Genomic DNA, 15474 nt, shown 5'->3' with positions numbered 1-15474 from the left:
CTTCAGTAAATATAAGTAAGAATGTAGGTAGGTGTGTAGGTGCACCCCCACAGAAACAATTCAAATACTTATATAATTTAATTTAAAAAGACCCAGCTGCTCTGAACCTGTTTGTCAGGGTCAACCCTTCATGAGACACTGTATCCTGGAAGAAAAAAAAGATAATATTCGGAAAAAAAAACCTTACTTTATTGCCTGCAAATTGAACCCATATCAGCAAAAAGCTCAAGCATTACACACAAACTCCAAAAAAGCACAAAAAAGGGCGTGGATGAGAAACAAGAAATTGTTTAGCTCTCTGGCGTTTTCAGATTTGATATACGGTCGAACCTTCACCAATGGCCACTTGTCACTGACAATCACCTGTATAAACAACCACTTATCCTCTTCGCATATTTTTATACAATAAAGACACTGTCCAAGATGTCCATCTGTTTAAGACAACCACTTCGCCCCTTGACAATAGGTGGGCGTCTTGGACAATTTTGATTGCACTTTTTTGGAAGAAACTGGCATCTTTGGTGATACAAAATATACACAAACAGCATTGTATCAACACATCACGTTATCTGTCTTTTCCTTCCTCTCGAATTACTAGTCGCCACCTTAGAATTGCAAAGTTCTATCTGACATTTTTGGCTAAAACCACGAGGTCAGAAACTAATTTTGTTCTGTCTGCTCTACCAAAATCGTTACATTATTCCAAGTCGTCAAAGTATTGCATTGGAAAAGGCTTGACATTAGGTGAAACTCAAAATTTTTCATGTCAAATTTCTCAAAACTAGGTCCTGAGCAGATAGAACTTAGTAAGTCTTGGGTAGTGTAGTAGCATATTATAACTTGGCAAAGCCACAGACAAGCACAATATTACACATTATATAAACTAATAAATAAACGACCACTAACTTCTGTAATGAGCTGCACGGCTCCCACCGTGAGATGGGAGGACATGGACTGCAAGACCACACAAGCCACAACGCGACCCAGGTGGGACTGTAAGGACATCAGGTTGAGGAGGACTTCTGTGACCACTTCCTGCCACGGGAGCTCTGGAGACAGAGAGGTTGAAATTCTAAGAGGTTATAATTTGAGTAAGCGTTTTACAGCACTTGCAACATAATTAGGTCACATAAGTGCCGAAGATTAGAGGTGTTACAAAAGAGTAACGACACATAAAAAAAAGGAGGAAAGATCAGATTTTACACCCCTATCTATGCAATTATACACAAATAACAACAAATTAAATGGTCAAGGCATCGGTCAAGACTACCACAAGACAGTATAGCTGCAAGAGTACACAACAGGAAATCAGAAGGAAACAGACAAAGGGATAGGCCCAGGAAAAGATGGATAGAAGGAGCCAGAAAAACAGTCAAGAACAACATAACAGTACCAGAGGCGATACAACAAATAAGAGAAAGACGTTTGCTTCTCCCCTCAACACTGCAAAGACACAGAGTCGGACAAAAGTAAGTAAAGTATCTGTGCAATTTAGATAATTCAGGAGGCAGGTTGCTTTGAACATTGCCTATCAAGCTCATGTCGTCTGAATGTGATAGAGAATAGCTTAACCACTACACCACAAATGCTGGTGAAGACAGAGAGGACACTCCAAGGTCAGGGATATTTTAAAAGCCATGCATATAATAAAAGAAAGAAAATTATTTTTACGGAATGGAAAAAAAAATCTCATGAAATGATCACCAGTCTGTAACACATTTTAGCTGGACATAAAAAGCCACATACCATAGTTAACTTTAAATATGGTTTATCTTAATTTAACTATTTCCTGGCATATTTATGGACTCACTTCTAAATAATGACAGATTGTCATACAACTTAACAGAACTTGTCCTGACAAAAAGCAATTGTCAACTTTTTATTACATGGTCAGATCTTATTTTCTATTGGGAGAAATCAACTGGAACTTTTGCTTTCATCTGCAACTGGGGCACATATTTATTATAGTTAAAACTGCAAAGATCCTTTCAACAAATATGACCTAGGAGGAACTTCTAACATAAAGAATTTCTTTCATAACAAACCTGTCTCATCTCCAGATCCCTTTGCTTGTTTCTTTTTGCTTGATTTTTCATAGCACACATAGACTTCCTGTGTTGAAAACAAGATTTAGGCGTGACCACATGTTTCCAAAAGAGAAAATAGAAGCATTATTTATAAGCAGGCAACGGCTAAATTCATCGGTTCATGCTAAATTCTATCCAATAGCAAACAATCTAAAGTGCCTGTCACTTGCTGAACAATGCAGCTATGCATTGTGAACAATATTACTTCTGAAAGAAAGATATTCTACAGCAACAAACGAGAAAGTCCGAATACATTTAACAATAATAAAGGTTACTTTTACAGCACCTACACCTCAATGGCTCTTTTCATTGCAATTAAGTCTGGAGTAAAAGCTTAGTTTTAGTTTTAGTAGAGGTTTTACGGCGCTCGCAACTGCATAACGTCATATGAGCGCCAGAAGAAAAGAGGCGTTACAAGAGAGTAACAAACATTAAAAAAAAGAAGGGGAGATAAGAACGATAGATGTTTGATAGGAAAGAAGAAGCAAACCACATCAGAGCACCCGCCAACCACCTACGGAGTAAAAGCAAAAATTCCTCAGAAGTAATACTGATAAGTGTAGTATGTCTTTATGAGTACTTTAAACATTTTGCCCAATGGTGGAATAAGTACTTCTAATACACATTTACACACTGACCTGAAGTAAATCGGAAGCTGTTTGGAAGTCACTGAGCATGTGGAAACCCAAAAAGAGGAAGAGGAGCAGGAATGCTGAGTCACTGGCTGATGGTTCACCATTGCTCTTCTGAGGACACAAAGAATATATCAAAGTTCTGAAACAAGGGTTTTTACACCTATCACACAACAGTCGGATGAAGTAATAAGATTCGCGCTCCTTTCAACATAATTTACAGCACTAAAAGACATAAGACTGAACAAATACTCAAAACAGACAAGACCTGCTTGAACCATTTCATCATAGATTTTTCCATCAGAATTCGAATTTCAAAACTTGCATCTGGGTTGTTAGCGCTCTAGTAACATCTTAGCAAAGTCCCTTTTTTACTAACTTTGACCCTTTCCCTTGTCACTGCTTACTCTAGCTCAACTATCACAGAGACACTTACCTGTTGGTTCTTGCACAGTTTTTGTGTTTTGTTTTAGTACGAGTTTTACGGCACTTGCAACACAATAAGGTCATATAAGTGCCGAAGATTAGAAGCGTTACAAGAGAGTAACAAACACAAATAAAGAAGGAAGAGAGATAAGGATGATAGATGTTTGATAGGAAAGAAGGAGCAGACCACCCACGTTTTTGTGTTTATCATGGACAAATAAAGAAAACCAAGAAAAAAGGATAACAGCAACCTTGAAGCTCTCCCATTACTCTCCTTGGGCCACATTTTGGTTGTCCTGACATGTCAGCTATATGAATAGTATAGGGGGTCTAAGTAAGTCAACTTTTATCAAAACGATTTGCAGCTGCAAAGCAGAAACAATTAACCTTTTTTCAAATAAGCTCATAAAAAAGGCAACCAAAACCATGAATCAGCAGCGGAGTTAATAAGGTCACAGACGTTAAAAAAACCCCCAACAACTGTTGACACAAAGGATGAAAGAAACTACCAACCTTCTGTATCTTGGTGACCAAGTTGTACACCTTGTCCCACTCTTCTGTCAGCTGTCACAGAATAAAATAAACAACAATATATTAACACAACTTCAACTATATATTGCAAATGCTAAAATAAAAACAAGAACTTCTAATAAGTAACATTACATTTTTTTTAATGTTTGAAAATGAAACCACACATTGAAACAAAATATTAAAAAAGAACTGCCCAACACAGAACAATTCTAAATCATTAATAACAATCCAAGCAACACCCCCCCCCCTCCCCCAACTAAAATACAAGTCAAGGGTACCCGTTAGTTAAAAGTAGCCACTATTTAGTGAAGTAACACGCATTCTATTTAAATTTTGCTGTGGATATTAACCCCTTCTGGCCTTCAATACTGTAGGTAAATAGGCCCCTGTGCCAGAGAAAATCCCAGGAACCAAGGCAGCTCAAGGGTGACCCCACTCTACCTCCCATAACTTTTTTATTTATGAATATTTCCTCATGAATTTCTGCATGTACATTCTACATCGAACCACATTTATAATATTGATGATTGTGAGGGGATTTCGTAGAGAGATAGATGGAGAAAGGTTGGGAGTTAGTAACATGATGCCAAAAATAACATCACCAAATAAAATAAACAACACATATTCTAGTAATGATAAACTGATACAAAAAAAAAAGGAAATACATGTTGAGTTATTTTTTTATAGTAGACGGTTTTACGGCGCTCGCCACTGCATAAGGTCATATGAGCGTCAAGGGGTGAGTGTCAACAGAGAAGTCTTTACAGGGAATCAGACTTAGACTGCTCACCTCTCTAGCTTCAACAGCACAAGGTCTGCTTCGACTATCAAGGCACCCCAAAATAGCAGGTCACAAGAGAGTGACAAGCATACAAAAGTAGAGGAAAATGACAATAGTAAGGATCAGGAAAGAAAAAGCAGCAGTTCCCTGTTGTAGATCAGGCACAGTTATGAGCATGACATGAGTCAGCCCATTTACAATTCTACTATGCTTGAATGAGAAATGTCCCCCCTTTGGGAATGGCCTAAAGACACTACAATTGGTGGCACTGCCCCGGGAGGGGGTGGGGGGGGGGGACATGTCGTGTGAGTGTTTGCAAGTAAAGAGGAAGTGACAAGAAGCTTTTCCTACCTTATACAAAGCTCGTACAATCCATATGTATACATGTAAACCCATCTGTGTTTACAGCCAGTAAATCATTTTTGTGTGGTAAATGTGTATATTATTATCTAGATCTAATCTTCTCTTTGAGCTAAAAATCTGAATCTGACGCTTTCAAATGGGGGGAAAATGGAGGTAAACATAAAGGGAAGGTACCTTAATAATACAGAGATGCCAACCAACCAACCAAAATGAGTATTGGGAAATATGAAAATGTGTATTTTCAGGTGAAAATGTGTATTCCCCACGACCGACCGACCGACCAGTAATAGTAAAATGTTCAGGGTGTCCAGCAATATTTCCCGAAAAAAAATTACTAGCTCACCAGCTTGAAAAAGGGAGCACACACGCGTACAATATACATGTATCCAGTCAACAACATGTCAGTGTTCAATGTCGTACTGGGGTCTTGCTTGACTTAAGTATTTCAGTCTATTATATAATATTTTCCTCTCATTATTATATAAAAAATAAATCCTGCTTTGAGAGTTCGGAAGGGCATAGAACAAGAATTTCGACTGTCAAGAACCTGTCTGGGTGCCATGATTCATATTATGAACTGACAGACTCAAATTATTGTTCAAACTCAAAGAAAAGCAATAACTTGAATGGCTCAAGTAGACCCTTGCACTGTGAGAGTTGTAACAACTGTGGTAGGGCAAGATGCAGTGACACTGAAAATCTGCCAGTCTTGAACAGAAAGCTACAACATACCCTGTAGGTATAATTTACTATCACCCATCCAAGTAGGTATAATTTACTATCACCCATCCAATGAAACGCGAACACTTTATTTCAATAACAGTCTTGCTAAAGTATGAGGGGTCCTGATTCCGCACATGGCCTGCACCAACGTGCGCTTTGCACAAAGCTCTAATCAAAATTCTGAAACTTGCTTCCAAGTTTTTTTCCTCTGGTGTTGCCTTAAACCCCCGATAGTATCTTAAACCCAAAAAAATATCAATAATCTCCTCCCCTATTCCGTAGTCCTATACTTCGCAACGCCGTTACTCCCACCAAACATGGTGTTTTCTCACACGATGCCGCATTTATTTGTGACACGAATGCGCGCAGGGTCAGTAACCGGTCACGATGGCGAGCCAGACAATCTAAAAATCGGACGACGCTTGTATTTTCTTTACTTTTTTTCCCCCCACAAGTGACAGCACAGCGACGAATCAGAGTATTTATTACATTTTATTTGCACGGCGACATTGTGTTTATACTGCACAACCTGCAAGACACAAATGTTGCGTTATCAGACAACTGCTGGCAAACTTCTCGGATGTAACGAAAGCAAAAGTAGATCTTGATTTTCCCGATCGAGCCTCGGTGTCACATCTCGTAGTTTTCGCATTCCAGGATGCGTATTTTTTCATGAAAAGTCGTATTTGCGTATTTTCGGCCAAAAATCGTACTAAAATACGTAAAATCGTACTGGTTGGCATCTCTGATAATAATTACAAGATTTTAGCAGTAATTTCCCTTATAACTGGTATCAAAACAACCTCTGTCACAGTCCCGTAAATTCTACGAGCCATAGGCACAGCGCTACAGGGTTCAGGCCCGTAAATTCTACGGGCCCGGCAGCAAAGAGGTTAAATCATTTGTCCTATATATATGCAAAAGTCATGCAACATTTTCTTTAAAGGGCTAAACAGTAAAATCATTCCACTATAGAACAAAATGAAATCAATATTATTGTAACATTGTTCCATTATTTCCTTAAAATTTCAATTTCACTTTGATACTAAACACCACATACCTGCTCTGGCCATGGCTTTATTGGTGCAACATTGTCAGCCTTCATTAGTGCCTGTGATATCAAGAAAGGAAAATGAGGAAAGCAGTAATATCAATCTAAAAATTTCAAGGACAATAATCAGTTAGAGAGATTCAGACTTGGATAACAATAGAGCCTCAAAGCCAGACTTGTGAAAAAAAATTAAAGGTTTTAAAAAAAAATTCAGCAACAAAACAAGTAATTATTTCCAAAAATATTTTAATACATCAAATTATACTTAATTTCAAAGAAAACCATAAAAAGAAAAGCAAAAACAAACTGTAGATGTGCCAGCTTAAACAGCCATCTCAGTATACAAAGCCTTTCCACAGACTTTTACTTGAAATGACATAGCTTGTTCTGGTTTGTTAGCACTTTAAATTACGACTTACCTGTAAATACTGCGATAGATGAAGAAGCAAAGAAATGTACTCCTGCAGATGTTCAGCTCTTTTCTGTGATCCTGAAAAGACAACCAAAACATAAAACTGAGTCAGTTTTTAAAGGACATAGAAATCTATACCATTTTGCATATGGTTACATATGTGCTCAATAAATGTGTATGTGTTTTCTGAATTAAAAAAATTCCCCTAGAGAAAGTCATAAAACCTAGGCCTCCTATAAAACTGATCCTAATCACCCATATCCAATAACAAAGAAAATGTGACCTGCAGAGAAAAATATTGGGGGAGTAAGGGAATCAATTACTTCAGTCAAAAAGAGCACTGAATGCAAGAATATAAAGTTCTCTTTCAACAAATTAAACGTTCGATTTTGTTTTCCTTTCGATGGCTTACTTGTACAGGCAACAATGAATCTTTGTAAAAAATGTTAGCCAATCTGCGATCAACAAACAACTGACAATCGCTTACCGCCACCCATTGTGGACAACTGATCCAAGCCCTTGTAGAAGAATGTCTTGCAAAGTTTCTGATCTGACTTTCCCTCTTCCAGATTCATGGTGGTCTCACACTGAGGAGCAAAGCAATACTGATACTGAATTGATGAGATACAATAGCAGAAAAACAAAAGCTGTTGTGTACTTTTTGTGTCAACCCCTCACCCTTGTCATTCTCAACAGCTCTTATCCTTTGGACACTGCCCCACATGCAAATTTGTCTTCCCATACGCATTCATGGTGCATCACACTGAAACTGAAAAGAAAGTATTCCAGCTGAAAAATTCTCACTGTCACGTTCAAGGTTAAGAACTATTTGCATAAAGTTCACTTTAATCAATATACATGGGTTTTTTTTTTAAAGACATTTTCCTTTTAGATATTCTTTAACAAAATAATCAACAGGGAACAAGTCCTAGTAAAAGCTGCTGTTTTTAATTTATAAGTTTTCAGATTACCATAAATCTTGTGAATCCCCCCGGAGCAGTGCCACTGACTGTAGTGTCTTTAGGCCATTCCCAAAGGGGGGGGACATTTCTCGTTCAAGCACAGTAGAATTGTAAATGGGCTGATTCATCATGACACGCTCATAATTGTGCCTGATCTACAACAGGGAACTGCTGCTTTTTTTCCCCTAATCCTTACTATTGCCATTTTCCTCTACTTCTTTTTTATGTTTGTCACACTCTTGTGACCTGCTATTTCCGGGGTGCCTTGATAGTCGAAGCAGACCTTGTGCTGTAGAAACTTGAGAGGTGAGCAGAGTAAGACTGATTCCCTGTAAAGACTTCTCTGTTGACACTCACCCCTTGGCGCTCAAATGACATAATGTAGTTGCAAGCGCCGTAAAACCCTCAACTATAATAAAAAATAAATCTTGTGAACACATACCAAAGCAAAGGTATGGCTACAGATGAAGTGAAAGACACTGAATAAGCTTGTTTGCATCATGCTATATCATCCCACTAGTAAATTTTACAGGTCCAAAAGAGCTTGTGTACAAATAAACAGTGAGCTTCTAGAGCTCGTCTGTTAATGAAAATGTTGCAGTAAGAAAACTTCTTAATCAAATATACAGAGTTGCAAAAGTTCTGTCACACCCATTATAATACGATAGCTTTTGGTACAGCGTAAGAATTAAAGCAAAAATGAAAAGTACAACTTGTGTGAATTATGAGACTCTTTGTGTAGGAGTAGATGAAAGAAATCATAAACCGGAAGTAGTACATGGGCAAAGTGTTGGTATTGATTTCTCTCGGTTTATGTTGAAATCAACGCTTCCTACACACAAAATTTGCTTTGAATCACGTACACAATATGTTAACACACTTTACACACTATAAAATTCCATACTTTTTAACGGTTGGGTTGTTTTTTCACCTGTTTTCAAAATTTCAAAACTGATAAATGCAGAAAATATAGGCACTGTGTGTGTATGTTAAATTCTCAAACTGCGCTTTCTGCAGTTGCAAGACACGTACATGTGTGCAGAAGGACCATCAAACGCTTAAACAAACATTTTAACACAAACTAGAACTGTTCAAGACAAGCCAAGAGCGACAACTTGACGTCAGAAATAGGTTATTGTCAATACCCATGTTCGAAACGCGTTCCAACTACTGGGTCCCCACCAAATCCTGGAAATTTTTTTCAAGACCCTGATTCAAGGGAAAAATAAGGCTGCTGCGCGTCAAGAATGATCCCCCAAAAAGCCCATCTACCAAAGACAAAAAGTCAAAATGTCTTTAAATGAATGCAAATGTACATTTTGTAGTATAGCCTTCAAACAATAGATGATTATAATACTGGGTGACTGCCAACCCAGCCTCTCAATTTTCCAGCCCCCCCCCCCCCCTCGTGTATCTTTAGGAAAAAAAATCAATTACCCCCCCCCCCAAATTCCGGAGTCCTATACTTCACAGTGCTCAGACCGCCGGTACTCACACGATGCCTTATCATGTGATGTGAACGCACAGGTCCACTGACCCGTCATGATAGCGAGCCTGACAAGACACTTGTATAACTTTCTTTTCTTTTTTTTTTTCACAAGTGACAGCACAGAACAAATATTGATTTATTTTCATGGCAACACAGCATTTGTAATGCACAACCTGCATGTTACAAATATTGTGTTATCTATCAGACTATTATCGGCAAATTTCTGGGTAGTAACGAAAGCGAACGTAGATATTGATTCTTCCCGATCGAGCCTCGGTGTCACAGATACACTTCTGCCTGCCGCCATAGCGGTACATTTGTGTTTCCTCTTCATGGTTCATCAACTATACTGTCCAGATAGCTACACTACTAATATTGCACAGGCCCTATCCTTTCCCGACCCATCACAAAATTCTCGACTTTTTCCAGATTTCCCGACCTGGTGGGGACCCTGCAACTAAGAGCAGAGACTGCCAGGTACTTTGGACTGTCTTAAAACACCATTATTAGACATTCATATAATTGTGGATTATGTAATTATCGTCCTTTACGTGGATCCATTCTAACCCTGTTTCATCGAAGAAATCGCCAAATTTGGACACAACAACATTGGCAATGAAAATAAAGACGTTGGTAAAGTGTTCTGTACAGCAATGGTTAAGGTTTTTAATTCTTGCATTGATGGAAAAGAACAAATGCCTAAAAGAAGAGGATAGAGATTTCACAAATCCAACATCCCCAAAGTGGCCCGAATCGGTGGCTGAAATTTGATGGTATGGGGTGGAATCTCTGCTCTTTATTTTACACATTTGGCTACTTTTCAAAGCAACCTCGACAGTATTGTGACGAAAGTCACGGTGACTACCCTACATGGCACAGATGATGTAATGTGCTAACAAGACAACGCCCGACCACAAATGGCCACAATCCGTGCAACCTCTTTCCAAATTCATTAAATCATTGTTCTTAACTGGCCTGCAAGATTAACAAGCCTTAACCTAGCAGAACATTTGTAAGATGATCTTGACTTGGAGGATTAGAAACAGGCCGCACTCCGCATAAACTTGTCAGGAACTGAAGGCTGCACTTCACAAGGAATGGCAGGGGATTTTTAAGACAATCATGAGGACATTAATTCAGTCAATGAACTGACGTTTTGTATCAGATTAGTAATTCAAGCTGGAAGAGGCCACATGCGATATTGAACAAACTTTGATTTGGATTTTGCAAGGGTCAATGTGAATGAAATTATCTCCTTTAAATAAGTAAAGACATTTATCAATTCTTTTCCTGTCATATTGGAGGAAATGAATAAAGATCATGTGTACCAAAATTTCTCTTGGCTATGTTGAATAATGAATGAATTATTGTACTTTTAATAAGGTGGGTGTGACAGAACTTTTCCAACACGGTATAAAAACTTGAATCACAGATAAAACTAAATTTCACAGACACTTTACTTTTGAAGCTCAAATTCAATGTTTCTGAATTTTGGGATCATTTTTTTCGGACAGATTACTTCTCGTCAACTGCCATCAGCTGTGGAAAAGCTCAGAGAATGCACTGAAGAAAGTCCATCCTTCTCCCTCCGAGACCTAACATTGACAACACACTCTATGGAACATTACAGCAACTGCAGCAGACCTGCACTTATCACTACATGGCATTGGACAGAAGGGCGAGAGCCCAGCTGTTGCTGGATCGATAACAACAACAACAACAACAAGAAAGTCCATTTCAAATATCACTCAGTTCTACCTCGTTACACCAAACGAAAAAAATAAGCATGTACAAAAATAAAAGATAAAGAGACATGTTATCTAAACAGGTTAAACCACATACATGTTGAATGCTTGAGTTCTTCTTGTTGACATGGAAAAAGGCAAGACGGACATAGAGAGTGAGTGCCGACTTCTGCAAGGCAGGAGAGGTGATACTCGGTGAGCTGAGGGCGTGGTGTAAACACCGTAGACAGCTCTCCATTTGTTTCCCCTTGTCTTTGTCATTTGAGGATCTGTTTTCAATTTGAATGAGAGAAAAAAAAAAAAGGTAAGTTGTGACATATCATCAGGCGCTTTTGTTACTGAAAATAAATTTTTTTAAAGAAAATAATAATAATAACCAAATTTATATGGCGCATATCCATGCTCTACAACATGCTCTATGCGCTTTACAACTACGAGTACAAGTGCAATAGAGTGCAACGCTCTCCTCATAACTCACGTACCAGTCTAGAGGTAAGGTTCTTGCCTTTAATGCTTAACTACAGTACCTTGTGCAATCTGTTAGCGCATGTATGGTCAAAGGATATCTTTTGGATGTCTTACAAATTTTTCACATCTATGATCTAAGTTTAAGAGCTATCAAGTACCTGGTCTTCTCAGAAAGACCACTACACGGCGCACCGGCAGTGGAATTTTAGTTGCCGCGGGGGGTTCCCCGCCGGGCGCCTTATCACGACGGGGTCACGGGGGTCAGCTCCCTGTCGCCGCTCTGTCTGGGCCGACTTAATTTTTGGTACTTTTCAACGTACAATTTAAGGTGTATCCTTGTATTTATGGTAATTCTCATTTAAAGCACCCAAAGCATGCATTTCTGCTATTGAGACTCAAAAAAGAACTGACGCTGTAACTTATCTGGTTATTTCGTTAGACGCGCTGGAGTCGGCAATGCTAAATTGTAATTTTTTGGGGACTAGCGTGAATGAAACAAAATCAATATAAAAAAAGGCCTCGTCAAAATCAGTCGAACTTTTGGAACATGAACGACATAGCATTGGTGCAGATACTCAGAAAAGATGGTATCTGCGCATATAATAGAAAGCTGTAATTTTGCAACTTTATCCAACGGGCACACAATTCGCTATGAAGTAATTCCTCCAAATACAACTTTATGTGTCTAATATAATCTTGAACATTCGCATATTTTCTCGAAAGTTTATAAAAGTCACTGTGAAGTTTCTCTATGAAAAGTACAAATCGATTTTAGTGCTAGAATACATCTTCAATGTAGATCTAATACACGAACAGCATCTGTTACACTCCAGAAATTCCTTACTTTTCTTAAAACGTTAAGTCTAGGTTTTGTAAGTTGACTGAATAATAGGGATGACTTCTCGTAATTGGGTTATAAGAATAATCTCTAGCTTTCCAGGGACACAGCATGATTCATGAACAAACGCAGAGTAACTTTCTCTTGTTTAATAGTAAAATAAAAGCTAACACTGATCGTCTTTAGTTAAAAAATGCAGCTTTATTTTTCGTTTCTATGACCATTTGCAATAACTGACAATGTGACTGATTTCTTTACATTCATAATTGTGTGCGTGCATATTTCCTACACAAAAACTAAGAATGAATGTGTTAGCTATCATTATATTTATTCCATACAAGAAGTTTATCTCTACCCATGTATTTACACGGTTTTGTGGGTTTTTTAATCGCTTAGATTCTATATTATATCTTTTTAGTTGTATGCAGGCTGCCACAGACACAGCATGATTCATGAACAAACGTAGAGTAACTTTCTCTTGTTTAATAGTAAAATAAGAGCTAACGCTGATCGTCTTCAGTTAAAAAAAGCAGATGTGCATCTTTCTTCTCTTATAACTTGACTATTTCTACTCGCGCGTATTTAAGATTTCTCACGGTAAAAGACATGATACTCGTAGTCAGTTTAAAACAGATTTTGGAGAGATCTGTCGTGCCTTTTTAAAATTAACAATCATTTATTCATAAGTTTGTAACTATATTAGGACAAATTAGGTACTCAACAAACACTTGTCTAGAACAAAAACTAAGGCACAGAAATTAACCATTCTAACGCAGAATAAATCTCAAGACATTGAGATGGTTTGCTATGTGGGATGGGGAAGAAGTTATATCATTTTAAACATAGTCAAAAATGCGAACTTCCTAACCGACACCGGCAAAGTCGCTTCAGGGCTCATTAACCCCGTGACCCCGAGCCGGGAAGCTCCGGCGGGCTGCTGAGTCACGCGAACTAAAAGTAACAGAATCGGGCGAAAAGTGACGCTGTGACTAGCATATATATATTTAAAAAAGCAATAGGTATCATCCAATTACAACTAAAGCAAATGCAAACATAGCTGTCTACTTCATTTCTTTCACAACTCACAACTTTATCGACTTGTTTGCTCCTTTCACAACGCCAGTGAGAGTCTCAGCAAATTTAGCAGCCTCTTCTTTCTCCATCTGCAAAAAAGAAACAATAAAAGGGGGGGAAAAATTAATTTCTATTGCTTTCACTTTACTGCATGTCCGATTTTGAAATGGATATAACATTTGAAATTATGAAAAATATTATACTAACCAACCCATCCCACTTATACGAAATTCTACGACTACTGTCAAAGCATTTACAGGTCGAAATCCCCTGAAGGGAAACTAAATGACTAAAATCACTAACTAAATCCCCCCCAGCATGTCTTGCTTCATATTGAAAACATATTGCAAACAGACAATATATATCTTAAAACCCCATAGATTGTCAAGTGCTTAATGCTTATACCCATGAGTACTACCCAACCACATAAATGAGCAACAATCGTTTACTACGCAGGACGTTATTGATTATTTTGAAAACCTTTCAGAACTAGATGTAGGTAATGGCGAGCACTTCTCTGAGTGGGATATGGAATGTGATTCTGACGATGATATGAATGAAGGCGTGAATTGCTCAGGAACTCATGCGGAGGGGCATGGTAGCCTCAGGAGGTGAGGGCTCAATGGGTTAAAAGAAAGCAAACATCACTCATTTTTTTTTTCCAACATGAAAAAGCATTCATACCAAATCCACCAGGCGGGTGAAATTGTGAGAGTTGATGATGTCCACACGGCCAGGTTGTTTTTCCAACTGATCAGCCGACAGTTTCCACAACTTGACCACCAGTGTCTGGACATTGATCTTCTCAGCCTTCACTTTCACTTGAAACTGTTCAAACTGAGAGGGCCAAAGCAAGTTTGGTTAATTCATTTTGAGTAAAAAAGAGAAGTACATCGACACAAAGACATTTAGTGTTGTGGAAATTTTGAAAACTACTTTTACTCTCTTCATGTAATGTCAGGTACATAAGACGGAGAGTAGTCGACGCCACGCTTGCCTGTCCCTGTTGTGGAAAGGTAAAACTCAAACAGAAACCACACATGGGAAGAAAACAAGTGGGACCTACCAGTGGCACCTTCAACCTTTTAACCAAAGCAAAAGAATAGTCTAGTCATCTCTAATTAAAACACACTAATACAGATTCCTCCCACAGCACAACCTACCCAAGGGCAGGCTCCAGACGGCAGGTGGAATTGATAGATTGAGAAAAAAAAACCCTAGAGCAGCAGTGAGAGTAAGGAAGAAGAAAGGATGGACTTGGTACCAATACGAAAAACTTTCCTTGAGACAGACATAAAAGAAAAACCCCGTCCATGGCTTTTCGGGAACTCCTTTCGAAGGGGGCAAAATAAGTAAACAATTCACAAAACAAATCTTCAGAAACTAAAACTGCAACAAATTTTAAACTGAGGTAATTAATAAACTATGAATTATAAAGTTCACAGAGACCAATTTGAGCGTAACACTGATAGTAGGGACGGCAATTGCTCTAAATTAAGACTTATAAAACAAGCTGGTAAAAAATAGCACAGCGGTCTCTGCCTTCGAGATGGTCATCCCAAGACAGAAAAGGCAGGTCCTTAGGCAGAAAACATTGTACCCAATATGTGATAACAAAAGATAAAGCATTTTCGTTTACTTTTACTTTCCCATGCACTCACAGATAAGGAATGGACAGGGGCAGGCTATGTCACAAGTATCAAGGGAAGGAAAATAATGAAAAACTCACCAAAGAATTTGCTGCTATGGCCAGTGGGTCATTTTTCTGGGTAATGCCATGGAAAATTGCAAAGGCTAAACTGGGACACAGCATAAGTTCCAGGACCTAATGAAATGGAGAGAGTCCAGGTATAAATTTTTTTTTTATGTGCAGTGCATAAAAAAGTTGGGGG

General features: G+C 38.4%; 1 protein-coding gene across 2 annotated transcripts in view; it reads right to left on the bottom strand.

The window, feature by feature from the left end:
• Positions 1 to 15474, bottom strand: part of LOC101858659 (rDNA transcriptional regulator pol5) — a 45852-nt gene that overhangs the window by 19377 nt on the left and 11001 nt on the right. For both annotated transcript variants that reach the window (XM_005105629.3, XM_013086578.2), the window contains exons 10-20: positions 15312 to 15407; positions 14267 to 14419; positions 13595 to 13671; positions 11300 to 11471; positions 7494 to 7593; positions 7014 to 7084; positions 6604 to 6654; positions 3659 to 3709; positions 2726 to 2833; positions 2046 to 2112; positions 907 to 1049 (exon numbers count right to left, since the gene is read on the bottom strand). In XM_005105629.3, the coding sequence (XP_005105686.1) occupies positions 907 to 1049; positions 2046 to 2112; positions 2726 to 2833; positions 3659 to 3709; positions 6604 to 6654; positions 7014 to 7084; positions 7494 to 7593; positions 11300 to 11471; positions 13595 to 13671; positions 14267 to 14419; positions 15312 to 15407 (1089 nt within the window). The remainder of the gene's footprint in view (positions 1 to 906; positions 1050 to 2045; positions 2113 to 2725; positions 2834 to 3658; positions 3710 to 6603; positions 6655 to 7013; positions 7085 to 7493; positions 7594 to 11299; positions 11472 to 13594; positions 13672 to 14266; positions 14420 to 15311; positions 15408 to 15474) is intronic.

This window comes from Aplysia californica, unplaced genomic scaffold (genome assembly GCF_000002075.1).
Source record: "Aplysia californica isolate F4 #8 unplaced genomic scaffold, AplCal3.0 scaffold00482, whole genome shotgun sequence".
NCBI lineage: Eukaryota > Metazoa > Mollusca > Gastropoda > Aplysiida > Aplysiidae > Aplysia > Aplysia californica.
The sequence above is the reverse complement of the archived record's forward strand: the minus strand, read 5'-3'. Positions and strand labels throughout refer to the sequence as shown.